The following is a 15096-nucleotide window of genomic DNA, read 5'->3' as shown; positions in this document are numbered from 1 at the left end:
CGGGGGCGGGGGCGGGGAGGGCGTGTGCAGGGTCGGGGGAGGCGGGCTGCACACATGCACACGGGTGGGGTGATCACGGCGCGGCCAACACAAGTGCAACCCCACACCAACACACCCACCTCCAGATATGGTATGCCGTCTACCACTTCCTTACCAAATCATGAATGTAACCATTCAACAACTATGTACCCGCGCAGGTCAAGCTGACGTACGCGGCGGGCCAGCGCGCGGGCTCCTACAGCGGCGGCATGAAGCGGCGGCTGAGTGTGGCCATTGCGCTGCTGGGCGACCCGCGCATCGTGTACCTGGACGAGCCCACCACCGGCATGGTGCGGGAGGGAAGAAGGGGCAGAGGGGCTGGGGGGGTTAACGCTGGACCAATCCCGTAAGGAAACAGTCGCGCTGGGGGCTGGGGGAGGGGACGAGCCCACCACCGGCATGGTGGGGAGGGAGGAGGACAGAGGAAGAGGGGGCTGGGGGGAGAGGGAGAGGGGGCGGGGGCTGGGGAGCGGGACTGGGGGCTGGGGGCAGGGGCGGCAGGAGAGGGACAAGGAGGGGGGCAGCTGAGGAAACATTGTGGGTCCAGGAGGTCACCGAGCCTGCACGAGTCTTTCCCCGCCTCTTCTTCAGCGGGTTCTGGTGTGCCTGGTGCACTATTCGCATCCAGGTCTCAGTTGCTCTCCCTCCCAACCCACCCCACCCGTCAGTAACGATTGCCGTTGTCTACCGTCTACCAGTTCCTTGACTTATCATGAATGCAACCCCCAACCCCACCACCCCCACAACCACCACCCCAACACCCCCACACCACCCCCACCACGCAAGATGGTCTACCGTCTACCACTTCCTGAAATAATTATGAAATGTAACCCCCCACCCCCCAGGACCCCATCTCCCGCCGCTACGTGTGGGACATCATCCAAGAGGCCAAGCCCGGCCGCGCCATCGTGCTCACCACCCACTCCATGGAGGAGGCCGACATCCTGGGCGACCGCATCGCAATCATGGCGCGCGGCAAGCTGCGCTGCATTGGCACCTCACTGCGCCTCAAGCAGCGCTTCGGATCCGGTTACACGCTCGCCGTGTCCGTCACCGCCGCCGCCTCGGGTCAGTCGGCTTACCCAGTCAGCCAGTACGGCGCCGACGGCGAGCCCAGCACGCCCGCCGTGATCGAGCGGCGCGTGGCGGGCGTGAAGCGCTTCTTCGCGGAGCGGCTGGGCCTGGCGGCACCGGTGGAGGAGAGCAAGGCCTACATGGTGTACCGCGTGGACAGGGACCGCGAGCCGCAGCTCAACGGCTTCCTCAAGGAGCTGGAGGTGGGGGAGGGGGGTGGGGAGGGGAGGAGGGGGGGAGGGAGGTGGGTTACATTCATGATTATTTAAGAAGTGAAAGTGGGGGGGAAGGCGGGTTTGGGGGCAGGAGGAGGAGGTGAAGGAGGGGGAGGCGGGTTGGGAGGGAGGAGGAGGAAGAGGAGGAGGGGGAGGGGTCGCCTCCCTTGCTTTTGGTGCTGTGTGGAGCTCAGGTCTGCGCATAAGGGCCGTGATGGGCGGCTGTCTACGCGCAGTCGCAGACGCACAGGCTTACACCCCACACTCCCTCTTGCCTACCTGCCCCCGCAACCCCCCTCCCTTCCTCTCCCCCCGCCCCACCTTCCCCCTGTCTTTACTTGCTGTCCCGTAAGTCCCCTGCTTGTATCCTGTTCCCATTGTTTTAATCCTGCCACCCCACCCCCCTCCCTAGTACGCTCACTCCTACGCCTGCTGTCTCCACACTACACTTCTTCTTACCAATCTTGGCACCCCCCCTCACCGCCCTCCTCCCCCCCCCCTATACACAGGCCCATCGCGACACGCTGGGCATCACAGACGTGCAGCTGAGCCTGACCAGCCTGGAGGAGGTGTTCCTCAACATCGCGCGCGCCGCCGAAGTGGAGGCCGCCGCCAGCAGCGGCAACACCGAGGTCACGCACGTGCTGGACGACGGCAGCCGCCTCAAGATCCCCGTGGGCGCCGAGCTGGTGGGACACCCCACCACCGGCGCCGCCTACCGCGTGCGATGGGGCACCGACGAGGCCGGCCGCCTGATCATCATGGACTGCACGGAGCTGCCGCCAGGCTCCCCCGAGGCCGCAGGCCTGCAGGCTGCCGCCGCCGCCGGAGGGCAGGTGATGGGCGTGCCGGCAGGCGGCGTGCCGCCGACGGGCCCGGGCGCGTACGTGCCGCCGATGCCCGTGGCGCCACCGGTGGCGCCGTCGCCGGCGCTTGCGGCGGGTCACTTCCCCGGCCACCCGGCGGTGCCCATGAGCGGCGAGCACGGCATCGGCGGGGCGGTGGGAGGCAACGGCCTGTCGCCGGGCGGTGCGCCCAGCCCTGGTGGGACGCCGGCCATGTACCCGGTGAGTTGTGGGGACGGGCGGTTACATTCATGACTATTTAAGGGGGCGGGGGAGGGGGTAGCTGTTCATGTGGAGAACGGCAAGGGGAGGGCGTGGGCAGCAGCGGGATCAACGGCTTGAAGAGGACAGGCGTAAACATGGTCGGTTCACGTGTTGCGTGTCTGGAATGTACTGTAAAGCCTGAACGCTGTGGTGGTCTTGGTGTCCGCTCCTTATGCAAATACCCCGAACACGCATTCCTACATCACACCTGCCTCACCGCCTTCTGAACTAAGTCGTGCACTTCCGTTGTGCGTCTGTTGTAACGCACACAGGGCTACAACCCCAGCCCAGTGGACTCCCGCAACTGAGGTGTTGGCCTTGTGGCACTGAGAAGCAAGCAGCAACAGCCGCAGCAGCAGCAGCAGTAGTAGCGCGGCCTGGCCTAGGGAAGAAATCCTGAGACTGGCGGTGCCGGTGCGAGAGGGCGGAGGGCTTACTTGATGTGGATGTCGACACTGATGAGAGGATGTGTGCGTCATAGAGTTTTCCTGTGAACAACGGCAACTGGCGGTTTACCTAAGGCGACATTGGGATCCGTGGTTCATGGGAGTTAGGAAGTGGCATTGCACGTGTGAATCAAAGGGAGGATGCGCGAGCGCGAGGATGCGCGTGCGACTTGCACTCCTTTAGTCATCCATTGCGTGTGCGTGAGGGTTCCGTTGGTGTCGTACAGTATGTGCTGGCTGGAGGGGGCTGCCGCACCCTTGTGAGTTGTGACCCATGAGGTGACCCCGTAGTACCTGCAGTGATTCCTGGCGACAGCGCTCACAGGTGGAGCTAGCTAGAACTCAACAGGTTCTTGTGAGGTCCGGCGCTTGCGCTGCCGAGTGCGCTAGGTTTAGGGAACATGGAGGGTGGGGCGACAGCGTTCACAAGAAGTCCACGGGGTGTAGTGACTAGTGAGGGTCCGGCGCTTGCGCCGCCGAGTGCGCTGTAACAGAGAGGATCGTGGGTTGGCGATTGGAGGGTGTTGAGCGGAGCTGGCTAGAACTCCACAGGTTCTTTCTTGAGGGTCCGCTGGGGAATTAAGGAGCATGGAGGGTAGGGCCCAGCCCTGCCTCGAGCAGGGGTCGCTCGTGAGTAGTGTCTTTTGACAGCTGGCCAAAGCTTTGAGCGGGTGATGTCGTATGTAGGTCGGTGCGTGATGCCATCAGCCGTTGTCCCGTGCACACCCATGCCATGCGGGCGTCAGCCCTTGTGCACATGTCCCAGGCTGTGCGATGTAACGGCATCCACGCTATGCGTATCTCTCCAAGTGCCATTTTCAATACTTGGTGGTGCCATACATGCTATGCTCGACTGTGCCAGCCCGGCTTCCCCCCTTTGCCCCGTGAGAGTCGTGACCTTCAAAGCCCCATGCTGCCGCCCAAAAGCTGCTGTTCGACGCCTGCAGACCGTACGTGCAAGCATGAAGTATAACGGTGGTGCCGCCCAGTGGCTTGCTCAGTAGTCTTCTAGGTCTTCACTGGGTGCCGCAACATGTTATGCAACATGTATCCTCTCCTTTGCCACGATCCTCCCTCTGATCATCATGCGGGGCGCGCCCCATGGATGGCCTTGTCCCAAGATTGCTGTCCCATGGATGCTGTCCCATGGATGGCCTTGTCCCAAGATTGCTGTCCCAAGATTGCTGTCCCAAGATTGCTGTCCCATTGCTGTCCCATGGATGGCCTTGTCCCAAGATTGCTGTCCCATGGATGCTGTCCCATGGATGGCCTTGTCCCAAGATTGCTGTCCAAGCCCGAAGGCTCGACGTATGCCAGCGCCCCTGCGCATTCTGGTTGGGCGGAACAGCCACCACCCACCTGGGCCTTGTACATCAGACACTTGCAACATTCGCATTCAAAGTTTGCCCTGCAGGCTGATGCAGAGCTGTGTAGCCCTCATGAGCAGGCCCTGCAGAATGGAGCCCACGTCTGCAGCGATCCTGGCTACCAGCGTGGTTGCCGGAATGTCTCTGGGGTCCTCCGAAACCACCTCAGGGTTGGGATCGAACGCGTAGTAACCAAACAATTGACGGGAGCATGGGCCCCACTTTGTTTTCCCGGCGATAGTACGGCAAGTAAGGCCTTGACACCAGGGACCTGCCATCTGGAGCCGTTACAAGCTCCCTTGGCGTCGAACCAGGGCCCGTGCCAAGGTGCCCAAGGGTCCTCAGCGCTCAGCCTCACTCTCCACAACTCCCTGCCCTGTGCCCCGACAGGCCACACGTGCACCGCCCCTCCCTTGCCTGAACGCCCATCCTGCACCACCTGACCCATCGCACACGCCATCCCACCTACCCCGCTCGTTTTCGCTGGTTCGGTTTAATTTGGGCTGACATTTAAAACCCCACTCCACCCCACCCCACGCCCTCCCACGCCATTCCTCCAGCGCTCCGCCGCCAGCCCCTCAGTCCTTGACCTCGCCCTCCTCCTCCACCTCCATCCTCACGGCGCCGCCCTCCGCCCTCCCACCTCTCCCACCCGCCCCCGCTCCCGCCCCCGCTCCCGGCCCCGCCCCGGCGCCTGCCCGCGCCGCCGCCCCCGCCCCTATGTGGCTGGGCCCGAACCGCGCCTCCGCCTCCGCCTTGGCCTGCGGTAGCGCCACGCCCTGAGCCACCGCCAGCTGGCGCAGCTTGGAGTTCTCGTACTCCGACAGCATCTGGTCGGCGATGCGCGCCAGCTCCTGCGGGGTGGTGTGTGGGAGGGGGCGCGCGGTTGCGGGATGTTGGTTATCACGTGTGATGCTGGTCATCTGGGGTCGGCAGGATGAGGATGTGGGTTCCATTCCCGCCCATCGCTGCAGTTGCCCAACGCTGACCGCCCCCGCATGAGCCCGTCCTCCCACACGCCAACATCAAGGCCCATGCACCCAAACGCCACAGCCATACGTTACGATACGTCCCCCACCCGCGTCGAGCTGCCAGTGCTCTTCTTTGGGTTTGGTCCTCCTGTAACTCCCACCCCGCTGCCCCGCACTCACGTCCGGCGCGATCTGCATCTGCTCGAAGAAGCTGCGGCCCTGCGGCATACGGCTGTGGTGCCGCCCCTCGTCATCTGTGTTCATGACGTCCGCCAGCCACAGCGCCGCCGCCGCGATCTTGGGCGGCGGGAACTGCAGGCACAGCGTGGTGCGCAGGCTGCAGGGGGGAGAGGGGAGGAGGAAGGGGGGGGAGGAGGATGGGAGGGAAGGAGGTGATGGGGAGGGAGGGGGGAAGGAGGTGATGGGGGAGGGGGAGGAGGGGAGGTGATGGGGGCGAGGAGGGGGCCGAGGGAGGAGGGACGTGAGGTGTAGAGTGAATGATGAGTGCTGTGTGAGTGTGTGTGGGGGTGATCGGTTCTGATGCTGAAGCAACCGAGGCTCAATTTGTGGAGGGCGTTTAGGCGGGTGTTGTGCGCAGGTCCGTGCACACTGCCAGCACCCCACCAGCGCCCGCGTCAAGGCATAGGAGCGAGGGACGCGTCGGGGGCACGCCGTGATAGCACGCGCCGAAACAACGCCCGCCGATGCAACGGCGATGATACACCACCGCGCCGGTCACCCTCTCCCCTCCTCCCCTGCGCGGGCCCACTACACTCTCGAGCCGCCCTCCCCCTCCCGCCCGCGTAACCCTCACCCTTTCAAACCTGTGCCTGCACCACTCCGCCCTCCCGGCTATCCCCTCCCCTGCCCCCTCCCCTCCCCTCTCCTCCCCTCCTCTCCCCTTGCTGATTTCCCCCGCGCGCGCACCTGTCGTTGACCAGGTTCCAGGAGTTCTGCACCAGCGGCTTGAAGGGGCTGCCGGGGGGCTCGTCCAGCAGCCGCTCGCGCGCCAGCCAGTCCAGCAGCATCTGAGAGGCGGGGGTGGTGGTGGTGTTGGTGGGGTGATGTAGTGGTGGTGAGGTGTTGGTGTTGGTGGGGTGTTAGTGGTGTGGCTGTGGTGTTGGTGGTGGTGTAGTGGGGTAGAGTGGTGTGGGATGGAGTGGCGTGGTTGGGTGGATAGGTGGATGGGCGGCTGGGTCCAGCATAAACCATCAGATGACGACGGCATTGTCAAGATGGCGAACGGCGTGCAAGCTCCCCTCCCTTCTCCCCTCCCCTCCCCTCCCCTCCCCTCCCCTCGCCTCCCCCCTCCCCTCCCTTCTCCCCTCCCTCCCTTCTCCCCGCCCCATCCCCTCCCACCGTGTAGGGGTGCTGCACGTCCAGGTCAAACCCCAGCGTGTACAGCACGGCACGTTCCGCCTGCAGCACCTCCTCGCGGTACCGCTCCATCTTGGCCTGGGGCGGGAGGAGGAGGCGGGAGGTCGAGGAGGAGTGGGGCGAGGAGGGAGGAGGGGAGGAGAAGGATGGGGCTACATGCATGATTATTTACGAGGTAGCGCAGCCAGTGGGGAGGAATCGCTATGGGGTTTAGGGCACGAGCCTGCGGCCTGCAACGTGTTCACACATGTGACGATGCGTGGCCCTCTGGCGGCGGCCACGCGTACATGTCCCGGTGGCTGCTGTATGGCAGTAAGAGAGGCGACCTCTTCTTCCCCTCCCTTCCCCGAGCCGTCCTCGGTCCCGCCTCCCCTTCCTTCCCTTGCCCCCTTCGCCCTAGGTGCCACCTCCCCTTCCCCCCCCCCTTCGCCCTCTGTGCCGCCCCTCCTTCCTCCCCCCCTTCGCCCCTCCCCCCCTTCGCCCCTCCCCCCCTTCTCCCTCTCTCCCGCTTCTCCGCCTCCCTCCCCCTCCTCCCTCCCTCCTCCTCACCGGGTCCTCCAGCTCCCTCTGCTTGGCCAGGTCCTTGCTGTGCCTCACGCGCTCCACCTCGCCGATGACGGTCTTGAGCAGCCGCGGCGCCTCCTCCACCTTGGCCGCCAGGAACAGGCAGGCAGTGGCGATGAGCTGGGCAGCGGGGACAGAGAGGGGAGGCAGGCAGGGGAGCAGGGGAGGGGAGCAGGGGAGGGGAGCAGGCAGGGCGGCAGGGGGCGGAGGATCAGGCAGGGCGGCAGGGGGAGGGTCAGGAAGAGGTGGTGAGGCTTCGGTGGGGAAGGTATGCCCGAGCTCCGGGTACCTGCCCGGGGTACCTAGTACACCTATGACACTTGGCCACATCCCTGTTGTTAAGCCCCCAGTCCGTACAAGTCGGCGCCGCTGCGTCCCACGTTGGCAGCCTAGCGTCAATGCGCCCAGTGCCCGCCACGCGGCAGCAGCCCCCCAGCCCCAGCAGCGCCAAGGACTCACAAATCGGTCATTGCGCTTCATGGATTTGACGGCGAAGAAGCGATGGCACAACGTGATGCCCACGGCAATGCCCCATTGCGGCCTGTGTGCACGGGCGGAGCGGTCGGGGTCGAGAGGAATGGGAAAGTCGGGTAACTGACAGGGGCTAGGGGTGATTCGCCATGCCCTCAAGGAGTCACACACGCGTGCTAGCTTCGTGTGCTGTAGCAGGTGCGTCGTGTGAGGTCCGAGTCCGCCCCGTCACGATGCACACGTGCGCCCGGCTTCGCCAGGCCGTGCCTAGGCCTGGACCCGGCCGCTCTGGCACGCACCAGCCCCCAGAGCGTGTGTGTATACATCCCTCTCCCGCGCCTTGCCCTCCGTTGCCCCACCACCCAGCTCACACTCGCAGGTTGACGCCCGCGTCCTGTATGAGCTTGCAGTACTGCCTCCGCCACATCCGCTCCTTGTCCGGTTCTAGCCCGTCCCGAATGCTCGGGTTGTGGTTGCGCAGCTCGTCTAGCGTGCGAAACTTGAACTTGGACATTTTCCGCGTCTTCTCAATCGCGAGGTCCTGCTTGTGCTCCTGCTCGCGCAGCATCGCTCGCTGCTGCGTAAGATGTGGCGAGCCCACCGCGCCATGCTCAGGCTCGCCATACCCGCCATCAAGAATGACGCTCTCCCCGGCCATAGGAAAGCCATACAATGCCATGGCTGCTGCTGGTTTTTAACACAGGAGCGTGACGCTGTGGCAGAGCGATCCTCAAGCGCGGCTGCCTGGGCACGCCCGGGCAGCCGCAGCGCTATTACGCTTATAGCTTTGCTAGTATGCACGATTGAACAAGGGCTTTGATGTAAGTGCAAGTCAAGGGCTAGCCTGCAAAGTTTGGTCTCTGAAAGCAGTATCCAAAGTAAGGCAATTGAATTATATATCGCAGCGAGGAGGCAGCGAGCAGGTGTGGCCTGCGCAAAAGCTAGAAAGGGAGCCCTAGGTAGAAACGCGTAAGATACGAGCTGTTTGTTGCAGTCAAACTTCTATTCTGTGTCCTGCACTTCAACTATAACACATATGTTGAACGACGGCTGCAAAGCAGGCAGAAGCGGCACGCATTCATCGGACCCGGAACTCGTGCACTTGGCTCATTCCTTAATTTCAATTCATACATACGCTGTGATGCTGCTGTAATACGATATACAAAGCAATTGACTGGAGGAGTGTTGCATTTGCCGGCCCTACGCCGCCGAGTCCCTTGACCTGCCTACCGTTTCGCGCCGCTCCCTGCATCTCAGTACTTTTGTATTGATTAGGAGACACCACTGAATCGGGTGCCAGTACACAAAGCAGGTACATAGAGCCGCTAACGCGGCAACGTAAGGCGCGACCATGCACCTCAACAATTCGTTCATAAAGAAGACGAAGAAGGGCAAAGTGGTCAAGGTGAGGCGAGGGGCAAGTGCTCCAAGTGGGAAGGCAGGCAGGGGGGTTGGGTGGGTGGGGCGTGGCAAGAAGGAGGGGCGGCGTGGCAGGAGGGGGGGCATGGGTAAACGTGCCTTGGCTACCATTCGGTGAGGGCGGGTTTCCACCACACGTTGTTGCACGTGTATCAAATTGGGCTCCCTGGAGACCGCCACATGGGGGTTGCGGCTGTGGCCAGTGCTGCCGTATCCGGCGACGGAGCAGCACAGTACGGCAGCGGCGGGCGCTTTGGTACCCAAGTACTCTTGGCCTCGCCGGTTGCAACTGGTCTGTAACACCACCTGGCGAACCCCCCCATCGCCTCATGCAAGCGCGAACGGTCGGATACCGCACACCCACACCCAGTCACCCACACCCTCATACTCGCACGCACACACGCAGTCACACCCTCACCCACACCCACATTGACAGGTTGTCAAGGAGCGCTATCTGCGAGATGACATCTGGTGCGTGCTTGCGTGTGTACGGGTGTGTGTGCGTGTCGGCGTTTGGTGCATAGAGGACGTGGAAGGCCGGAGGACAGAGGCTGGAAGGGGGTGGGGGTGGTCGAGTTGGGGCGTGTGTGTGCATATGCACGTGTATGTGCCTGTGTGGGGGCGGCTCAAGTACTGCGGTCCGTGCGGTCCGGGTGCACCGCTGAGGGAGGGCTAGGGCGGTGTGTGGCCAACACCTGCCTCCTGGTCCTAGGGCCGACTTGAAGTGGGCTGAGGCGGGCGAGGCGGGTTGAAATGGGCTGAGGCGGGTCCAGGCGGGTTTAAGTAGGCTGAGGTGGGCAGGAGCCCGCTTGATGGGCCGGCAGGGCGGTGGGGGCAGGGGGCGGTCCGCGCCTGAGCGTGTGACGCCGGCACAGCGAGTGCCGCAAAGCCGCGTGAGGGCATCAGTGCCCCCCCCCACCACCTCGTCTCCCTCCACCGCCACCACCCTGCCGCCACCACCTCCACCCCTGCACCCACCCTTACCTTATCATGAGTGTAACCCCTCACCCCCCTCCCCGCAGGAGCGGCTCCCCCCTGGACCCCGAGGCCGACCCCTCCTCCCACAAGCTGAGCGCCGCCGCCCCCCACTACCTGCTCATAGACACCAACGTGGCGCTGCACCAGGTGCGTGTGCGTGCGTGTTCAGATGTGCGTGTTCGGGTGTGTTTGGGTGTGTTTGGGCGTGTTTGGAAAACAGCACAGGCAGGAATAGGCAAAAAGTGCCGTGTGGGGCTGTGATTGAGGCACTTCGAGGCTAGTCGACCGAGGCCCAGTACCAGACCGAACCCCACCAGTCAGCCCGTGGAGTGTGTGTGAGGTGTGGGTTAACGGGCCTTTCCACGTGAACGAGTACGCGTGCCAAACGGAAGATGCCCCTTTTGTCCCTCTATCTCGATTGATCGCTCTCTCTCCGCCTCCCGCCTTTTGCAGTTGGACTTTTTGGAGCACTCGGCGGTGACGGACGTGATCGTGTGCACCACCGTGCTGGAGGAGGTGCGGGGGGAGGAATAGGCGGGGGGCGGGGGGGATGGGGTTATGGGCTGGGGGCGTGGGGCGTGGGGTGAGGAGGGGGTAGCAGAGGAGTGTGGGCGGAGGCAGTACGTTGGGGAAGAAGCGGGCAGTGAGTTGGGATGGATGGGATGCAGATGCTGGACGGGGCGGCGCGGGGCGGAGGGCTGTTGGTGCCAGTTTGTGCATCCACACGAACACTTACTTCGTGCTTTTATCCCCTCTAACGCACACCCATCTGACACCTGACGTCAGGTCACACACATACACACACGTTTTGCATTTTCCATTTCTCGGGTTTCCGAACACACACACACACACAGGTGCAGCACAAGAACCTGTCGGCCTACCAGCGCCTGCGCGCCGCCTGCGCCAACCCGGCCAAGCGCTTCTACGTGTTCGCCAACGAGCACCACCGCGACACCCACGTGACCGCCCACGAGGGCGAGAGCCCCAACGACCGAAACGACCGGGCGCTGAGGGTGGCGACCAAATGGTACTGCGACCGTATCCCGCAGGTAGGTGACAGCAGCGTGTGAGGAACCCAGTGGAGCCCGGTAGAGAGTGGAGGAGGGCGCACTGGACCACTACGGTGGTGGCACAGGGACTGGCAAATGCGCGTAAAAGCAGGGAAACCCGTGTGCGTCAGAATGCACTTGACCGCAGCGTTGTCTCTGTGTAGACCGGCGGCGTGTAGACCGAATAGGAAATACGGTACACCCTTAGGTAAGGACAGGGAGAAAACACGCACTGCACGGTGTATGCTGTGTAGAAGCACATGGCGCCTCATTTTCCTATTCACAAACGTAAACTCAGCATCAGCATGATGATGGGGCTTTTTATTTGGCCCCTCCTTACCAACCTGAACTCGGCACCCCACCCCGCCCCCAAACCCCCTCTACGCTCTACAACTTCCTCAGCTATTCATGAACATAACCCCACCCTACGCACCCCCAACCCCAAGCTCGCAGATGCGGCAGCAGTTCTCCTTGCAGCGCGACTGTTTCCTTATGGGATTGGTTTCCATGCATTGCGTCATGTTACAATTTGTGAGGGCCGCTCCGCCGCCGGGGAGGGTACCTGCAAGCAGAGAACTGCGGTCTTCGTGCGGGGTTGGGAGGGCGAGCCCGAACCGCCGTGTGACCACGCAGACCGCGCAGTTAGGGACGACGGTAGTCAGTACTGACAGAAGGAAACTCGCAAAGTAGCGAGCGCGACCCCGCGCTCCGCTACTAAACCGGGCCCACCGCCCATGCCGCGCATGGGCCCCAATGAACAAACACACACGCCACGCCCCTTCGGGGCCCACAACAACGTACACTCCGAACGCAGGAAACCTTGGTTTCCAACAACTCGCTGCGCTCGAGCGGAAACCATCAGTTCAACGTTAACCCCACACCCCGCAGGACAAGTGCCTCGTCCACACCCCATGCGCTCTGCTAGTTTTAGTTGGTTTTGGTTTAGTTTGGGCTGGTATTTACAACACCCACCCCCGCAGGACAAGTGCCCCGTCATCCTGCTCACCAACGACGTGGCCAACCGGGCGGCGGCGGTGGCGGAGGGCCTGGTGGCGCTGGGCGTGATGGCCTACTGCCGCGCACACAGGCAGGACGCCAAGGAGCTGCAGGTGGGGTGGTGGTGGTGGTGGTGGGGTTACACGCATTAAGTTTACGAAGTGAAGTCGTAGGGGGGTTACACGCATTAAGTTTACGAAGTGAAGTCGTAGGGGGGTTACACGCATTAAGTTTACGAAGTGAAGTCGTAGCCGGGGGGGGGGGGGAAGGGAGAGTGAGAGGGTGGATGTGATAGAGGGCATGAGCTCAACGGTGCGTGTGACTGTGGCTGTGTATGGGGGGGAGGCGAGACAGGGTGAGATTGCGGCATGTAAGAGTCAAAGCGCAGGAATACCCACTGCCCAGTGACGTACGGGGAGAGAGTGTGTGTGTTTAAAAAACTAAGAGAGAGTGTGTGTGTGTGTGCGTGCGTGTGTGTGTTACTGTGTGCTCTTGCATGTGTTTGGGAGTATGCAGCCACTGCGTTGTGAGCGTTGTGTTGTTTGGGGTTTGCGCTGTGTGGGCGCGTGTGTGGGCGCTGCGTCGTGGCCGAATCGATCCCCACGCACCCCCCCCTCCTCCCCCCTACCACAGGACCTCGTTGCAGCTGCCACGGGTGATGATGACAACGACGCCCACAGGGGAGGCGGCGGCGGCGGCGCCGGCGGCAGCGGCGGCGCGGCGGCGGACGATGGCGATGCTGACGGGCAGGGCGGCGGCGGGCGGGCGGCCAAACGCAAGAAGCTGTACTCGGAGCACTTGCCGTACAGGTGCGTGCGGGGGGTTACAAGGGCAGACGCCACAACGCCGTATAGGGGCGTGGGGTCACGAGGGTAGAGGCTGAAGTGCCGTACAGGTACGGGGCGGGTTTAAATTCCAGCCCATGCTGCACCAACCCGGGGAATGGACGCGACCGCGGCGTGCCAGGGTAAAGAGGCGAGGGGCGTGTAGGTGTGGGGGAGGCAGTGCCGAGTCAGTCCCTGCCTTCGCATCTGGTTTGGAATCGCTCTCGCCAAGTTATCTGGCCTGTGTTTGTATCTGATTTGGAATGGCACTCGCCAGCTTGACTGGCTCTTAGGCACGCAACCGGCCACAGCATTATCAAACAACGCGGTGTCACGCGCCACGCATTCCCCCACCCATCCCTGCCGTACTCCCGCAGTGAGCTGCAGGCGGGCATCAAAGCCAACAAGTTCTACCAGGTGGGGTTGGGGTTGTGCGTGTGTTTCTGTGTGCGTGTGTGCGCGTGTGTATGTATGTCTGTGTGTGTGTCCGTGTGCATGTGTGCGTGTGTGTATGTGGGGGATGGGCCGCCGGAGGCTCGCCACACCCGATAGTCTTCCAAGTACCGAGTCCTTGTCACGCCGCCGCCGCCGCCGCCGCCGGCCCCGCGACGCACCTGCCCTCGCCTCCTCCCCACCTCCATCTGCATTGCAACCCAACCCCACCACCCTCACACCCATCCTCACACCCACCCTCACACCCATCCTCACCCTCACCCTCACCACCCCTCCTCGCCGCCGCTACCTACAGGGCACGCTGCGCGTGAGCCGCTTCAACCCATTTGAGGGCTGGGTGGCAAGCGAGCATGTTGGGGAGGACATCCTCATCAGCGGCCGAGTCGACATGAATCGGGCGCTGGACGGTGAGGAGGGTGGTGACGGAGGGTAAAGGGCTGGGGGGCTGGGGTAGAGGGGAATGTGTGCGTTCATGTCTGTGGCAGGGCGTATGGGCGGGGCACGAAAACCTACCGAAGGGTAAATGTGGGGTTATGTGTCTGGTGCAGGCGCAGGAGGGGAGCAAACGAAGGGTGAACGTGCGTGTCAGGCGTGGACGGGGATTGTTTGTTTCAGTTGAATGAGACAGGCGCAAATCAAGGCACGTGCTCGTACTAGCGCCCGCCGTGTCGCAACCGCCTCGTCAACTAACCGTCCCACCAACTGCCCCAACTACCGCAGGGGACGTGGTGGCGGTTGAGCTGCTGCCCGAGGCGCAGTGGCGGGCGCCCAACGCCAAACTGCCAACCGCCGTGGGCAAGGCGCCTGCGGGCGAGGGCGGCGAGGCGGGCGGCGAGGGCGAGGGCGAGGAGGAGGAGCATCAGGAGGTGCCCGAGGTGTTCCAGGTGTGCGGGGGCGGCACGTGCCGTGCGTTGGGAAAGGAGACGAGATAGGGGTGCCGTGTGTGTATGGGGGAGTTGTGGCGGTTAGTGGCGGCTAGTGGCAGTTGCGGTGGTTGGTGGCATCAGGCGGCGCAACGGTGGCGCGCCACGGGTTCGTGGCCGATCCGCATCCGTGTCAATCGAGCACCCTTTCTCTCGTGCTATGCCTCATCATATTCCACATCCAGAGGGCAATGCTGCCTTCTGCCCTGATCATTAGGATGCCAATGTTCTTCATCTTGTGTGTCTGTGTGTGTGTGTGTGTGCCAATTCAGGTGGCCCCCGGGGAGCACTTCAACGACAGCGCCGGCAACGGAAAGCGCCCCACCGGCCGTGTGGTAAGTGCGGCGTACTGGAGGGGCGGCGCGTGTGCTGGGTGGCGTGATCGACTGGAGGTGGCGGTGGCCTCAGAAACCTGCGTTGGCAGCTTGTTGTTTGCAATGCGCATCGCGAGCGCTGTGTTACTGATGCGATGAGCGCGAAAACTGCAAAGCGCGCAGCACGCAAGCACCACCTCTCTTGGCTAGCTGGAACAATGTTTCTCTCTGGATCATTCTTGGCTCATTGTTGTGTTGTTTTGGCGCCGCTCGCGTGTCCAGGTGGGTGTGATCAAGCGCAACTGGCGCACGCGCGGCTACTGCGGCAGCCTCAAGCCGCAGAAGGTGCGGTCGGGCGGCGCCGCCAATGTGCTGTTCGTGCCCGTGGAGCGGCGCTACCCCATGATCCGGTGAGGGCGAGGGTGTGTGTGTGTGTGTGTGTGTGTGTGTGTGTGTGTGTGTGGGCGAGTGTGTGTGTGTGTGTGTGTATGTGTGTGTGTGTGTGTG

At 63.1% G+C, this 15096-nt stretch overlaps 3 protein-coding genes across 4 annotated transcripts in view; 2 read left to right on the top strand and 1 right to left on the bottom strand.

The window, feature by feature from the left end:
- Positions 1-3675, top strand: part of CHLRE_14g613950v5 (uncharacterized protein) — a 12804-nt gene extending 9129 nt beyond the window's left edge. The window contains exons 15-19 of one of the 2 annotated variants that reach the window (XM_043070051.1): positions 198-329; positions 391-441; positions 885-1316; positions 1838-2395; positions 2710-3675. In XM_043070051.1, coding sequence (XP_042916725.1) covers positions 198-329; positions 391-441; positions 885-1316; positions 1838-2395; positions 2710-2745 — 1209 coding nt within the window. In that variant the 3' untranslated portion in view covers positions 2746-3675. The remainder of the gene's footprint in view (positions 1-197; positions 330-390; positions 442-884; positions 1317-1837; positions 2396-2709) is intronic. The other variant, XM_043070052.1, reaches the window with a different exon arrangement.
- A 204-nt stretch (positions 3676-3879) lies between these two features.
- Positions 3880-8661, bottom strand: CHLRE_14g613900v5 (uncharacterized protein). The gene is made up of 7 exons (XM_043070050.1): positions 8005-8661; positions 7622-7703; positions 7148-7282; positions 6581-6676; positions 6149-6249; positions 5402-5558; positions 3880-5104 (listed from the first exon to the last, which is right to left on the bottom strand). The coding sequence occupies exons 1-7, from the start codon at positions 8310-8312 to the stop codon at positions 4829-4831; spliced, it is 1155 nt and encodes a 384-aa protein (XP_042916723.1). The 5' UTR covers positions 8313-8661; the 3' UTR covers positions 3880-4828.
- A 110-nt stretch (positions 8662-8771) lies between these two features.
- The window catches only part of CHLRE_14g613850v5 (uncharacterized protein), a 15774-nt gene continuing 9449 nt past the window's right edge, over positions 8772-15096 (top strand). The window contains exons 1-12 of the mRNA XM_043070049.1: positions 8772-9038; positions 9489-9523; positions 10075-10177; positions 10484-10546; positions 10885-11079; positions 12060-12188; positions 12709-12884; positions 13277-13316; positions 13648-13759; positions 14073-14236; positions 14548-14610; positions 14872-14999. Coding sequence (XP_042916722.1) covers positions 8985-9038; positions 9489-9523; positions 10075-10177; positions 10484-10546; positions 10885-11079; positions 12060-12188; positions 12709-12884; positions 13277-13316; positions 13648-13759; positions 14073-14236; positions 14548-14610; positions 14872-14999 — 1262 coding nt within the window. The 5' untranslated portion in view covers positions 8772-8984. The remainder of the gene's footprint in view (positions 9039-9488; positions 9524-10074; positions 10178-10483; positions 10547-10884; positions 11080-12059; positions 12189-12708; positions 12885-13276; positions 13317-13647; positions 13760-14072; positions 14237-14547; positions 14611-14871; positions 15000-15096) is intronic.

The sequence above is a fragment of the Chlamydomonas reinhardtii genome, chromosome 14, assembly GCF_000002595.2.
Source record: "Chlamydomonas reinhardtii strain CC-503 cw92 mt+ chromosome 14, whole genome shotgun sequence".
NCBI lineage: Eukaryota > Viridiplantae > Chlorophyta > Chlorophyceae > Chlamydomonadales > Chlamydomonadaceae > Chlamydomonas > Chlamydomonas reinhardtii.
This window is presented reverse-complemented; position numbering and strand designations above follow the sequence as displayed.